The 13278-nt window shown below is 33.0% G+C and overlaps 1 protein-coding gene and 1 long non-coding RNA gene across 2 annotated transcripts in view; one reads left to right on the forward strand and one right to left on the reverse strand.

The window, feature by feature from the left end:
• Positions 1 to 13278, forward strand: part of LOC307191796 — a 98270-nt gene that overhangs the window by 60786 nt on the left and 24206 nt on the right. The window lies entirely within an intron of this gene.
• The window catches only part of HGF (hepatocyte growth factor), an 80455-nt gene that overhangs the window by 1927 nt on the left and 65250 nt on the right, over positions 1 to 13278 (reverse strand). The window contains exons 11-17 of the mRNA XM_079931981.1: positions 12645 to 12778; positions 7556 to 7594; positions 6242 to 6338; positions 3646 to 3720; positions 2649 to 2795; positions 2021 to 2127; positions 1754 to 1899 (exon numbers count right to left, since the gene is read on the reverse strand). Coding sequence (XP_079788107.1) covers positions 1754 to 1899; positions 2021 to 2127; positions 2649 to 2795; positions 3646 to 3720; positions 6242 to 6338; positions 7556 to 7594; positions 12645 to 12778 — 745 coding nt within the window. The remainder of the gene's footprint in view (positions 1 to 1753; positions 1900 to 2020; positions 2128 to 2648; positions 2796 to 3645; positions 3721 to 6241; positions 6339 to 7555; positions 7595 to 12644; positions 12779 to 13278) is intronic.

The following is a 13278-nucleotide window of genomic DNA, read 5'->3' on the forward strand; positions in this document are numbered from 1 at the left end:
TCACCTTTTTGGGCCATGTAGCCTTCCTAGGATTGCAGTGACTAATTTTTGGCATCTTTGTATTCAGAAGAGTGCTTCCGACTATCTTAATTTTCCCCCAGTACTGATGTGATGAGATAAAACTAAACTACTGCAAAATTTAGTTCTGTAATACAGGTGGAAAGAAGAGAGCTATTAACATTCTGTGACAGAGAAAATCAAGGTGGGTGTGAAATAGAAGATAAAACACTAAGGAAAATAGTTTATTCAAAGAGACTTCATATAAACTCTGCCACAGGTGTTAATCTGGTTTTTTTTTTTTTTTTTTGCGGTACGCGGGCCTCTCACTGTTGTGGCCTCTCCTGTTGCGGAGCACAGGCTCCGGACGCGCAGACTCAGCGGCCATGGCTCACGGGCCCAGCTGCTCCGCAGCATGTGGGATCTTCCCGGACTGGGGCACGAACCCGTGTCCCCTGTATCGGCAGGCGGACTCTCAACCACTGCGCCACCAGGGAAGCCCTGTTAATCTGGTTTTTAAATTAATGCACCAGTGATTACTGATATGAACTCTTCAAATCAATTCATTTTGAGAATTGATTTTGAGGGACTTTCACTAAATGTGATGCTATTGCTATTATACAAATGTTTAGGAGATTTTTTTAGGTGTCTAGATTTCCCTGGTTTGATTATTATATTACCCTGTTTCAAATATCAGTGATGCAAAAAAAAAAAAATCCTGGAGGATGAGTGCATTTTTGAGAAGTGGCTGAATCAATTGATTGATTATATAGATAAAAATAACTATGTGATAAATTTTTCAGTGCTAAAGTTAGGAATCTAAGAATGTATAGATGACAAACCAGATTATAGGCTATTCCTGAAGAGCAGATGTCAAAGTAGTAATGGCAGTAGGGCTGGGATAAGTGCAAGCTTTCTAAATATCTCAAAGATCTGGTCTAGCTCAAAACTTGGTGTTTACAGAACTCAGTAATAAGTAAACAAACAGATAAATAAATAATTCTTTCTCCTAGTAGATTTTCATTTGTGATGAAAACCTTAGTGATACTGATTTACTGGAAAAAACACCAGATTTGAAAGTGGTTATAAACACATAATCAGTTTTTAATCGTATTATTTTAATGCAATTTTAAAATTCTTTAACTGAAAAACATCAAAAATAACAGTTTAACAGCTTGTCTATGTGAAACAGGGATAGGAACACTGCCAAGTGGAAAGAACAGTTGCTTAACAAATGAAAATGTCCAAGCTCTTAAAATCATAAACTTTGACCTTTTGGTTTTTTAAATAGAATTTGTTTAAACACACACACACACACATACACACACTGGCTTAACCAAAAACATATTTAAAAGTTTAAAAGCAGGCATGTATCTCTTATTAAAATTAATAGAGTTAAGTTAGAATTTGCGAAGATCAGATACATTTAGAAAAACATTAGAAAAATGCAAGCTATTGTATCAAACTGCATATTAGATACTTCTAATTTGAACAGCTTTCTCTTAGAGTTTTGGCTGTATTCTTTTCTTGTTTCTTGAGAGACAAATGTCATCTTAGTTTGCTGCTAATGAAACATGGATTGCTTCACTATTTAGCTAAAAAATTGTACAAGGATAATAAGGGTTATCTTTTTCAATTCCTCTCTCTTAGAACAGGTTGGTTTATAATGATTCTCATTTGAGAAAAATAGAAAATATAAACACAAGAAACTATGCTATCCATCACATACTCCTTACATAAAAATCTCTGTTTTTACCTCGCATGGTCCTGATACAATATTTTCAGCCCCAGCACATATTTCAGACTCATTCAGAGTCACCTTCCCTTGATGATATTGGCTGCATTTCTCATTCCCCATAATATAGAGATGTGCTACTCGTAATAGACCGTCCGAGTTGATCACTAGAATGGCGCAAAATATGTACAGTTAACGAGCGCAGGGTAAGGTGAGAAAAGTAAAGAAATACAAAATATTTTTACAAAATACATATGATATTGCCTTATCTTTCTAAAAATAGCTTACATCCAGTGTAGCCCCAGCCATAAACACTGCAAGTGGTTTTTTCAGGAATTGTGCACCCATAATTAGGTAAATCAATTGTACTAACAAAATCATCCAGAACAGCAGGCCTGAAAAGAGAAAATATAATGGTAAGTAACCTTGACTGGATTCAACACAAAATTAACATATTAAAATGTAGTGTGAATGTTTAATATGATTCATTTAGAGAGAATAAACAATTGTGCTTCGGAGTAGGTAGTAGAGAAATGAATATTTACTTATAAATATTTAAGAACAAATGGTCACTGCTATTTTTTAATCATTATTTTACCTGTTTAAGTTATCATATAATTGCTCACTAACCTTTGGTTTTAGAGCAGGCTGATCATACTGTTGGTCCAATTTCATTTATTCACTTTTGAAAAATTTGAAAATGCCCCTCTCTCTGCCTCTGAACACACACACACACACACACACACACATACACACACACACACATACACACACACACACACACACACACACACCATGTGACATATGCTTTTATAATACATCTACATGAGAGAGAAAGAATAAGAACATAGTTGAAGAAAAAGCTTCAACAATTCCAGTCTATATTAAAAATATGAAACTATCTAAAGGAACTCACCTAGCAAGCTTCAGTAATACCAGATCTGATCCTTCCGGCCCATATACCAGTTGGGTAACATTTAGAACCTGTTTGCGTTTCTCATCTCCTCTTCCATGGACATCATGAATTCCAAGCCAAGCTTCATAATCTTTCAAGTCTTTGTTTCTAAGTAAAAAATTAAAATATAAAAAATAACTTTAAAATATGTAATATTAATCACATATATTGTTATATTAGCTTATAAGGGCAGATAAATAACCTAAATTTAAACTTTAAAATATAATAAAGAGCAACACATTTGTTATGGGAGATTCTGAATACTACAAGAACATATAAGCAGGAAGAGCCTTTAAATTGCTGAAATTCTAAATGGCTTTTTTTTTTTGAAAACTTGCTTATTTTTGCTAGAGAGTAGGTCATTTATGAAACATTCTCAGGTAAAGCACATTACATGAGTTATAATTTATTGCAAATTTTCCTTTTTATCTCAAATGTGTGTGTTTGGTTTGTTAATAGGGATTGAATATTTATACTAACAAAATCAATGTGACCTTAATGGGAATCAAGGAGTAAGCTTACAAATGCTACCTCCTTATTTTTTCCTTAGGCTAATTTCCATTGAAAATTATTCTCAGTATTATTCTGAAGCTTGTTCTACATAAGAAAGAAGTGAGGATTGAGAGAAGTTTGTTGATAATTCAGAAAAAGAATATCTAGAAATATACAGTGCAAGAAGGAGGTTGGGATAAAAATTATTAACATAATTCTAGCAAAATTTTTCCTCAAATGAGAGTAGTGCCAATCGTGGAAAGAGGTGAACAGAAGTAGTACCCATAAGTAAGTATCAATTAAGTCAAGGTAAATTTTATAAGCTAAATCTAAAAAAAGAAATTAATTTGTTCACCCTATGCTGGTGAATCTCTGTTGAATACACATTCTTAAGCCTAAAAGCTAAATGGAAGCCATACATATTTTTAAATGCTCAAAACAAATATTGGTTTCAGAAATACTTTACCGAGAAGGGAAACACTGCCTTGCAGTAAGAATCCAACTTTCCTTTATCAATGATCCTCCACAGATATGTTTATTTCTAAGAGAAAGAGGAAAGAGAAACAAGTAACCTCTGTGCAGAAAGGGTGCCTGCCAATTAATGCAAAACCTATGGCTCCATTTGTTAAACACATTGAGAGAAAAATGTAGACATTAACCCAACTAGAATAAAACGAGTAATCCTTTTATCAGAAGGATGATATTTGATGATTATAGCATTAGAACTTTTTTCATAATGTGATTACAATTTTATGAAAGCAACTTTATTTTTGTATGAGGAACCCTGTCACTACACATGAAGATCCATTCCCAACACATATGTTCACGTGTGTGTGTGTCTATTCTTGTGTGAGAAAGTATGTGCTACAAATATAGGATAATTAGACCTATTTTAAATTCAGTGTTTGATTATGAAAACTGCAAATTTGAGTTTTTATTTAAAACCTAAAAACCATCTGGTGGTAACCATATATAATATTTATGTGCTATTCCCTTCTTTCATTACCATTATGTAGTTCTGATAGATTAACTTAGAGTATAACTGAGTTTGAGTAATTTGTTTGTTCAGCTTAAGACCAACAATATAACATTTATTTATAAAATCAAAACAATTTTGCAAGAGAGATCTAGGAAATTATAAAATATTTGTAGAGAATAATAAATACTAGAACATTTATTTGATGTATCCAAAATCTGTAAATCCATTATTTTTTGGCAGACACATGGAAAAAAGTACAACTATTCACAATTTACATTTCCAAAGAGTACAGATGTTCAGTGCTTCAGAGGGTAATAGAATAAGATTCCCAGACTAAGACCACAGTTATTTATGGCCTGTACCACACGGGAGGTTAAGAATATATATCGAGTTTGAATTTCTATTCCTCTCTGTGAGTTTTGGAAGAATAGCTAAACAGCTGTTGTTACTAAGAACTTGCATTTCAAAGGAAAAGTACTTTTTAAAAAAAAGTTTATACTACTCTGATCTGATGAAAAACAGTTTCACCTGCTTCTCCAAGGATGGTGACTTCCAAAGGAAGTCTCCTTTGAATAAGAATAAATTGAAAAGTATTTGCCTTTTTTTTTTCTCGAGTAATGAGATTTGCAAAGATCCTCTAATTAGTTCAAAGATGTAGATTCTTGGAACATTTTCTATAATAAAGAAAATAACCCCCCCCCCCCCAGTTTTACAGCCTTCATTAAGTCTTCATATTGCACAGCAGCTTTAATATTCTGGTGAGTTTCATAAATCTATTTCGGTACTACACACCCAGGACAGCTACCCTACAATTATCAACATAAATATTTATAAAATTGATGAGTTACTCCTTGGAAGAAAGATACACTAAAAGAGAACTTTAGGCCATCTTCTACCCGGTATCTAAAGTCATATATATATCAAAGTATTTAAACTTCATGCTTGTTAAGAATTGACTTATTTAAAAAACACTTCAGTTTCAAGTTGTCTCTATTCTAATTTAATGCCACTGTGATTTGGTTATGGTTAAAAAAAATGGATATTCTTCCTCTATTCTAGGAGGCTAGAGGTAAAGGAACAGGGAGGGTTTCCAAAAAGAGGAGATATTACAGTTGGTATTTAAAGAATGAAAGATTTTCCAGGCATAAAATACAGAGGAAGAAAGCTACAACATACAGTGGGAACCACAGCACAAAGGCTCGGAGAGAGAAACATGGGGTGTCTTGAAAACAAGGGAAAATGTGGCTAGAATTCAGGTGCACTTTGGCGTATGTTGCATGATGAGGCTCCAATACAGATAGATATAGACAAAGATATTTTAACATTCTGATTACCATACAGTACAATATGTGTAGTACATAGAAAGTTGTATGATCAGGTTTTAAGCTAACTCCTGTTTTCAATATTTAATTCTTACAACATAATTACTAATCTTAATTTTGTATAATAGTATATTTTGAAAAATTTTACATAGAACATGGCATTGATCCTTACAACATTGAGAAATAGACATGTCAAGAATTTTTTTATCCACACTGAATATTATAATTTCAAGACTGTTCAACTATCAGTATAAATTTTTAATCTTTTCCTTAATGATGAAATGTCCTAGAATTTTAAATTATTGCTATTTTTCATTAGAATGACAATTAAAAAGTCAGAAATTAAAAACAAATATAAAATTTTTGATATGATTGTGCATAGACAAGTTAAAAAATAATCTCATAATATACTAGATTGGGAAATTAACAACATAAGTATAACTATATGGTGATATCAAGGTATAGGTAGGTTCTCTGTGTAGTTGTCGTTTGCTTTACGAGAATTGAAGTGCCATATCAGGGACAATGCAAACACATATGGGACCTTTGTAAGCATTTAAAATGGCACCATCTCTGGAGGGACAAATTGCAAAATCCATGGCTTTTGGCAAGCAGAATGTGATTAGTCCCCTCTTGTGCCCCCGCTCATACAGGTGCCTTGTGGAGGGCACAACCTGCACGACTACCCGTGGCCATACTGCTGGGAATATAACTTTTGCAAATAATCCAGATATGTATGATTTGTGTCTATTAATAATTACCTGTATTTCAAACTAACCATCCATCCTACATTTGTTCGTGTTGGAATCCCATTTACAACTCGCAACTGTTTTGTTTTGGCGCAAGATATTACAGGATCTAAAAAGAGGACCAAACATAACATTTTGATAAAACATTTTGAAATAATCCGTGCCTGTCAGCTTTCTTTAGTGCAATGGTAACTACACAAATGTAACTATTGTAATTGTGTCAGAAGAACATTTTGGACAAAAGAAGGTAAATAGCGTAACTACAGTGCCAAATCAGGCCCAAAATGTTTGCTATCCTCATCTAAGTAGATGGGTAAAACAGAAAAACTAATCAACTCAAGGTCAACAGCATTACCATGATAGTGAGAGTGGCTTTGCTCACTAGGTACAAGTTCTTCAGGTCTAACATTAATTGTATTTCCCTTAACAACCTCAACATAAAATGGAACAATGTTATTTACAGTGCTTATTTCTAAATGTCAATGAAAAGCAATAGCGTAAGTGAAAATAAAAAAACTATATTTGGTTTATTACTCATGAATTTGTATAGTAAGAATGTAGAACCATTTTGCAACATGTTACCAAAGTTATATTAATTGAAATTTTAATCCAAATGACATAATTATGTCTAAATCATTATATCCAAAAGATATAATTTAGAATTCTTTGAAGTAAACTTCTTCCTGACCCTCCTTGGTGTTCCTTGCCTTATCCTTTCCACTCTTGTCCATGGTCTAAAATAGATTTCCATTTGCTCTTCAGCCTGGGACACAGCAGGTGGTCTCTTAAATCAAAACATTTGAGTAACTTCCTTCAGCCCAAGAAATGTGTGAAAATCGGATACAAGCAGCTCCCAACAGATTTCCTTAAGCTGAGGATTAACTGAACCTCTCAGATTGTGTCATCTTTTGCCTCGTAGAGCATGCAAAGAGCTTTAAAGATAGAGCAGGATAAAGACACTGCATAATTTTCCAACCTTCTGGTTTCATTCTTTCTGACTGTAGCATCCTGATTTAATTTAAAGGATGGTGAAAGTCCAATGGATACCTTCTGCCCCCAATTAGGTAAAAGCAATATACATGCTTTTTTCAAAGTTAAATATAACATATTTTGTGACAGAACATTGAATTTTGATATTCAGTATGCAGTTGCCTTTGTAACACCTTTACACATGCACACAGAAAAAAATGTTCAAATAAAATAAAATAGATTATTTTATTTTTATGATGGAAGTTTATATAATGATAAGTTATTTTTCTATGAAGAAAATAATGACATCACTTCTGACACATAGAGACTCATATATTATTTTGAAAGATTACTTACGGTCTAAATTGACTATTGTAGGTGTGGTATCACCTTCACCTGTAAAAACAAATATATATATATATATATACATAATTTTTACATACATATTTCTGTTATATAGAACCAGAATTGTGTATTGAAATCCAAATATCCATAAATGGATAATTTACTACAATTCTTTACATTTTATTCAAAAATAAAATGCAAAAATACTCTTTTGAGTAATTATGTATCACTTTTAGACAAAGTTGAAAGCATGCACCTACTGGTAGTGGGTCATGTGAGGAAAGGCCTGTTTTATGACTGTGAAGGTTATCAGGTATGTGGTTTGATGGATGTTGGCAGTTTGAATTACACTGCTAGCACCAAGGAGCTGCCTCATTCTCCCAAGATGCCAAACATCGTACACAATGAACATTCCACCGAACAGCACTAATGCTTATTATTGTTTATTTGGGCCATTCATATAGATAAACTATGTAGCTTTAATTTGACCCATTTATATTTTTTCTGAAAATTACTTTTTTTACTTATGGTTAAGGATAATTAAAACTTCCTATGTTTCAGAAAACTTTTTTAAGAATTCGAGAAGATAGAAATCAAGGTCACTCATGGAAAAAGAGGGATAGCCAAATATAATTATGCTTTGTTAGTATATTTCAAAGACTGGTTTTTCTAGGTAGTAAGGGGAAAAGTATTTAAAAAAAAGAACACCAGAAACTGCCAATAAATTATAACTAAAATTTCATACTTACTACTTTTTTACAACCTCCCTACTGAGTGGGGTTTAATTGCTGCCAAGAGAAAGGCTTGGAGGATGCTAGGATTTGAAAATACTTAAGTAGCAATGAATGAAGTACATTTCCTGGAATTTAGTGTGTGACTGTCCAAAACTGATGACATAGAGTTTAGTCAGGCATTGTTTAGACCCAGCTGGTTGTTAGTCTCTGGAAGTGCCCTGAGCTCAAATAAACCGGCAACAAAACAAAAATGGCCTATGGATTCCTTTGTAATAGACGCAAATCTGATTTTTATTTATGGGAAATCTTGAGAAAATTAATACATGCTAAAGCGTTTTTATTTATGTCCATTTTCCAGATCTAGATATTTTAAGTGAATAAGCGTAAACATACAAATTTCATCATTTCCCTTTCCCTTTAGTTTATTCTTGGGGATGGTTTTGTCTTAGTCACCTGAGGTCATTGTTTTAGTTCACAGTACAAATTAGGATGGAGGCCCACTGTGGTCATTAAAACATCAAGGATATTGCTTTTTCCACTCAAGTTATTTACATAAAAATTCTAAAATAAAAAACTAGATATCTATTCTTTGTATCGTTTGTGGTAAGAAAGACTACACTATTCATTGTATTCTTAACTGCATATCAAGTTTCTGATTTCTATGCATCAAGTTAATACGTCAACAAAGTATTTCGTTCATTATTGTACCTTACTAAAATATTTAAATTTTTTAAAATGTGTAGATCTTATCATTTAGGGGCTTTAATAATTAAGAGTATATATATATAGATTTTCCTCTAAGCCAACATTTCTCACAATTTAGAAGAAGCTGCATTACCACTTAAAATCAGATTTCTAGAGATTCTGAGTTGCTGGTTAGATTATGAATTTTTTGAAAGCATTCTAGTTTCTTCTGCTTTCTAGGCCTTTTCCATTTTACCTTAAAATACTATTTTCACTTCTCCTCTTTTACTTTTCCCTTACGTCTCCACCATAGAACTCAAATCTGAACAACTATATATGATACAAATCTTACTTTATATTGATTCACCTTAAATTTGAAGAAGGAAAACATGTCAATGATAAAAGTTTTTCCTATGGAAGTGTAGGAGTGTGTGTGTGTGTGTGTGTGTGTGTGTGTGTGTGTGTGTGTGTGTGTATGGCCTCAGAACCAAACATGTGCTCTTACTGAAAACATAAATAAAACTTTCTTTTAATAGATCCTTAAAGTTTCAACTCAAATTCGAAACTTTATGAACAGCACACGTTTTTCCACGCTGACATTTGTATTCCCATTCTTATTATATATTTTAATATTAATATGTATGTATTTAAATGACTTTATTTGCGATTATGTATGTAAAATGTCTCCTCTGTACACTGAAAACGATTTGAGCGTAGGAAACATTGTTTATATTTTCTATACCTAGAATGATATATAGGGCTTTGCACACGATAGGAGCACAATTTAAAATTATTAACAAATGAATAAATAAATACAAACTGAGGTGGAGGTAATTTACCCAAGGCACTTAAAGTGATAGAACTGAAATCCTTACCCAGGAAATCAGAGTTGAAACTCTAAACCACTATGCTCTCTTAATACTTAAGAATTTTCTAAGATATACTGTGTATATGTGTATAGACAAATATAGACATTTCTACAGTTTTATTTTTGCATCTTGAGAACCTTAAAAATATATGTTAAATATTATTTTGTAAGCATTTTTTTAAAAGGAATACAAACCTTTACATGTTTGTAATACAAATGTGCAGTATGAAAATGATATATAGTCTCTGAAGTTAAATAAATAAGAACTCAAATCTTCTATAGATAAATTTTATTAGCCTTTCACCAGCAAGAAAACTGTAAATAAATCCTGGCTATAAATATTATTTAGAAAAATGACAGTGTAGAAATATTTGTTGAAATTAATTAATGTTCAGAATACATTGAAATAAATGAGTTATCTGCAGTAGCATTTAATCAAATACTAGCAACACCCTGAAGTCTTTCAATAGCACATTACTTTTAGTTTAAAAATGTTAGTTGAAAATATGCTTTAAAAACTTTAAAGTTATTAGAGTCTTGTCTCAAATTTATAAGCCAAATCACAGTTCTCTATGGGAACATTTTACTCTTAACTATATCTACGTACTAAAATTAGGCTACTGTGATTTTTAGAAATCTGGAATTCTATAGAGAAAGCAATAGAACTTGTTTTAGAAGCCAGGTCATTGACTTTTATCCTTCTTCCTAGGTCATTGAAGAGTCTATTAGCCTCCATTATTCTTAATCGTAGAAACTTCACAAAGAGGTACCATGAAATAAAACTAATACTTAGAAAAAAATAACAACTTTCACCATTAAAAAATTTTTTTTGTACACCAGAGAGGTTGGAAAGGTTGGTCTGTTTGCTTGTTTATTTTAATGTTAAAACCAGAAAGACATCTTCTATAAAAGAACATTTTCAGGACCTATGCAAACCCTAATCTGGGATAAATTAGGAACATTAGGAGAACACTAATTAATTTGAAAGGCTATGATTAAAGCTGATGAAATGAAATATAACAATATGAAATACTATTTCTTTGTGAACATATAAGATATTTACTTACTATTATAGAAAATTTCTTAATTAAAAATAGATTGCGAAGTTCCAAGTTTTAACTATAGATATAATTGATTAACATCATATTTTAAAAGTTTGCTTTTATGCTAAAATTTCAGGAAACGTGACTAGTGTTACAATTTATGGTGAGAAATTATCTCTTTAATTTGATGTATATTATGGAAAATATAGACTTGTGTTTGTGTTTTATGTTTTAAAGCAAATATCATTTCTTAATCTAATCTCTTTTAAAGTGAGTATTTTTGCTGCTATTTTCAAGGTACTTGCTACTGCCTTGTCTCACGTGAAAAATATTCTTAAAACAGGACTCTTATTGAACATATAAAACAAGTCTTTTTTAAACAAGAAGGCAGTTTAACATAGTGTTTAAAGATATCTGCTATAGGGCTTCCCTGGTGGCGCAGCAGTTGAGAGTCCGCCTGCCGATGCAGGGGACATGGGTTCGTGCCTCGGTCCGGAAAGATCCCACATGCTGCAGAGCGGCTAGGCCCGTGAGCCATGGCCGCTGAGCCTGCGCGTCCAGAGCCTGTGCTCCGCAACGGGAGAGGCCACAACAGTGAGAAGCCCTCGTACCGCAAAAAAAAAAAAAATAGATATCTACTATAAACAGAGCTGTGAGACATGTACTACAGTAAAATGGTCTCTTGCTACTAAGAGAGCTTTATAAGTCTTTTTCACTCAATCAATAACATATTGAGGATATATTTTCATCTCAATATACATTACTCTCCATTAGCAGTTCTCAGTGGAGGTGATACTATTGACATCTAGTGGGTAGAGGCCAGGGACACTACCAAACATCTTATAATGCATAGGACAGCCTCCCATAACAAAGGTTTATCCAGCACAAAATGTCAGTCGTGCAGAGGTTGAAAATCCTGATACGTTTCCCCAAACTGACTTCAATACAGGCTTCCCAGTACACAGAGCAGCACAGTATTGAGAGAGTCTGATTACCCAGGTTCTCACTAATATTAGGCATTAGCAATCACCTTCTTATTTGCCAACCTGATAGGTGGAAATGATTTCTTATGCTTTTATCTTTTCATTATAATTATTATATTTTCTTACTATTAAGTTTTAACATCTTTTCATTTGTTTATTAAGTTTATTCTTGAAGATTCATCTTCAGTTTTCTCGAATCATCTCATCTTTTACTTATTGCTATATAGGTGCTCTTTTACATGAAGTGTATCAGACATATATTATACATTTTACGTATATCTTTTACTTTATGTGCTAATACTTTTTAAACAAAATCATCTTGGGCTCAGAGAAGTAGATGGAATGTTGTAGGCTTCTTAGTCTTGGCCTAAACAGCTGAGAAGATAATGGAAGCACAACTATCTCTGATGTGTTTATGGGCCTGTTAGTGGGCTGGGGACTTTGCTAAGAGCTCTGCTACTTTCAGAGGCTGAACAGTTAGTATTTATTGGTGGGGTGGGGGGCGGAGAGGTCTTTCTAGCCCAGTCAGAACAATGGCCATGTATTACTTCTGAATTCCAAATAGAAATCTTCTGAGGGAGGAAAATCTCTTTTAAAAGTTCAGCAGATTGTCCCCTTGTCTAGAGGAGAGATGAAGTTGTATGTGTGTTGCTGTCTGGAATGCATCCTTATTTTGGGATCAACTCTAGCCCTCCTATACTATTTCCACCTCTGGTTAAGGTATCATTTTAGAGGGCATGCAGTATACTTAAAATGGTTCACCTGAAAAAGATCACAAAATATACTTACAACGAACAATAGGGCAGTAATCCCAAGGAATGAGAGGATTCCCTGTGTAACACCAGGGACCATGGGCATCATCATCAGGATTGCGGCAGTAATTCTTATTCAGCTTACTAGCATCTGGTTCCCAGAAGATATGCCTGCACAAACAACAAACTCTGAACATCACAAAATGCACATCTTGTCCAAGAGAAACAAAATGTCACGAAGAAGATATAATCCTAGTGCATAACTTTCATTACAGATACAACACAAGCTACCTGCTGTGAATTTTGGGTTTGTTTTTTTTTTTTTTTGAGACTTATTTTGTTGTTGTTCTTGCAGTTTGGAAGGATGTTCTTTAACTCAGGAATAAGGCTGAATAATCAGCATAGATAAAGTGATAAAAGATCTTATGACTTTGCTTCTATTTAATAACTATACTGGCAAGGTAACAATACCCCTGTGACAAAGATCTAAGTTAGAAAATGCATAGAAAATGCAAGCTATTGCAAAAGTATTTTTTCATGTTTCAGAAACATGTAAAGAAGCATCACTAGCAACATTACTATGACAACGTACTGGAAGATACATGGAAAACAATAATACTGTGCTAATAAAATTATTAAATTCTAAAATTTCATTGGTCATATAGTTACAA

Source organism: Stenella coeruleoalba (assembly GCF_951394435.1).
Source record: "Stenella coeruleoalba genome assembly, chromosome: 9".
Classification (NCBI taxonomy): Eukaryota; Metazoa; Chordata; class Mammalia; order Artiodactyla; family Delphinidae; genus Stenella; species Stenella coeruleoalba.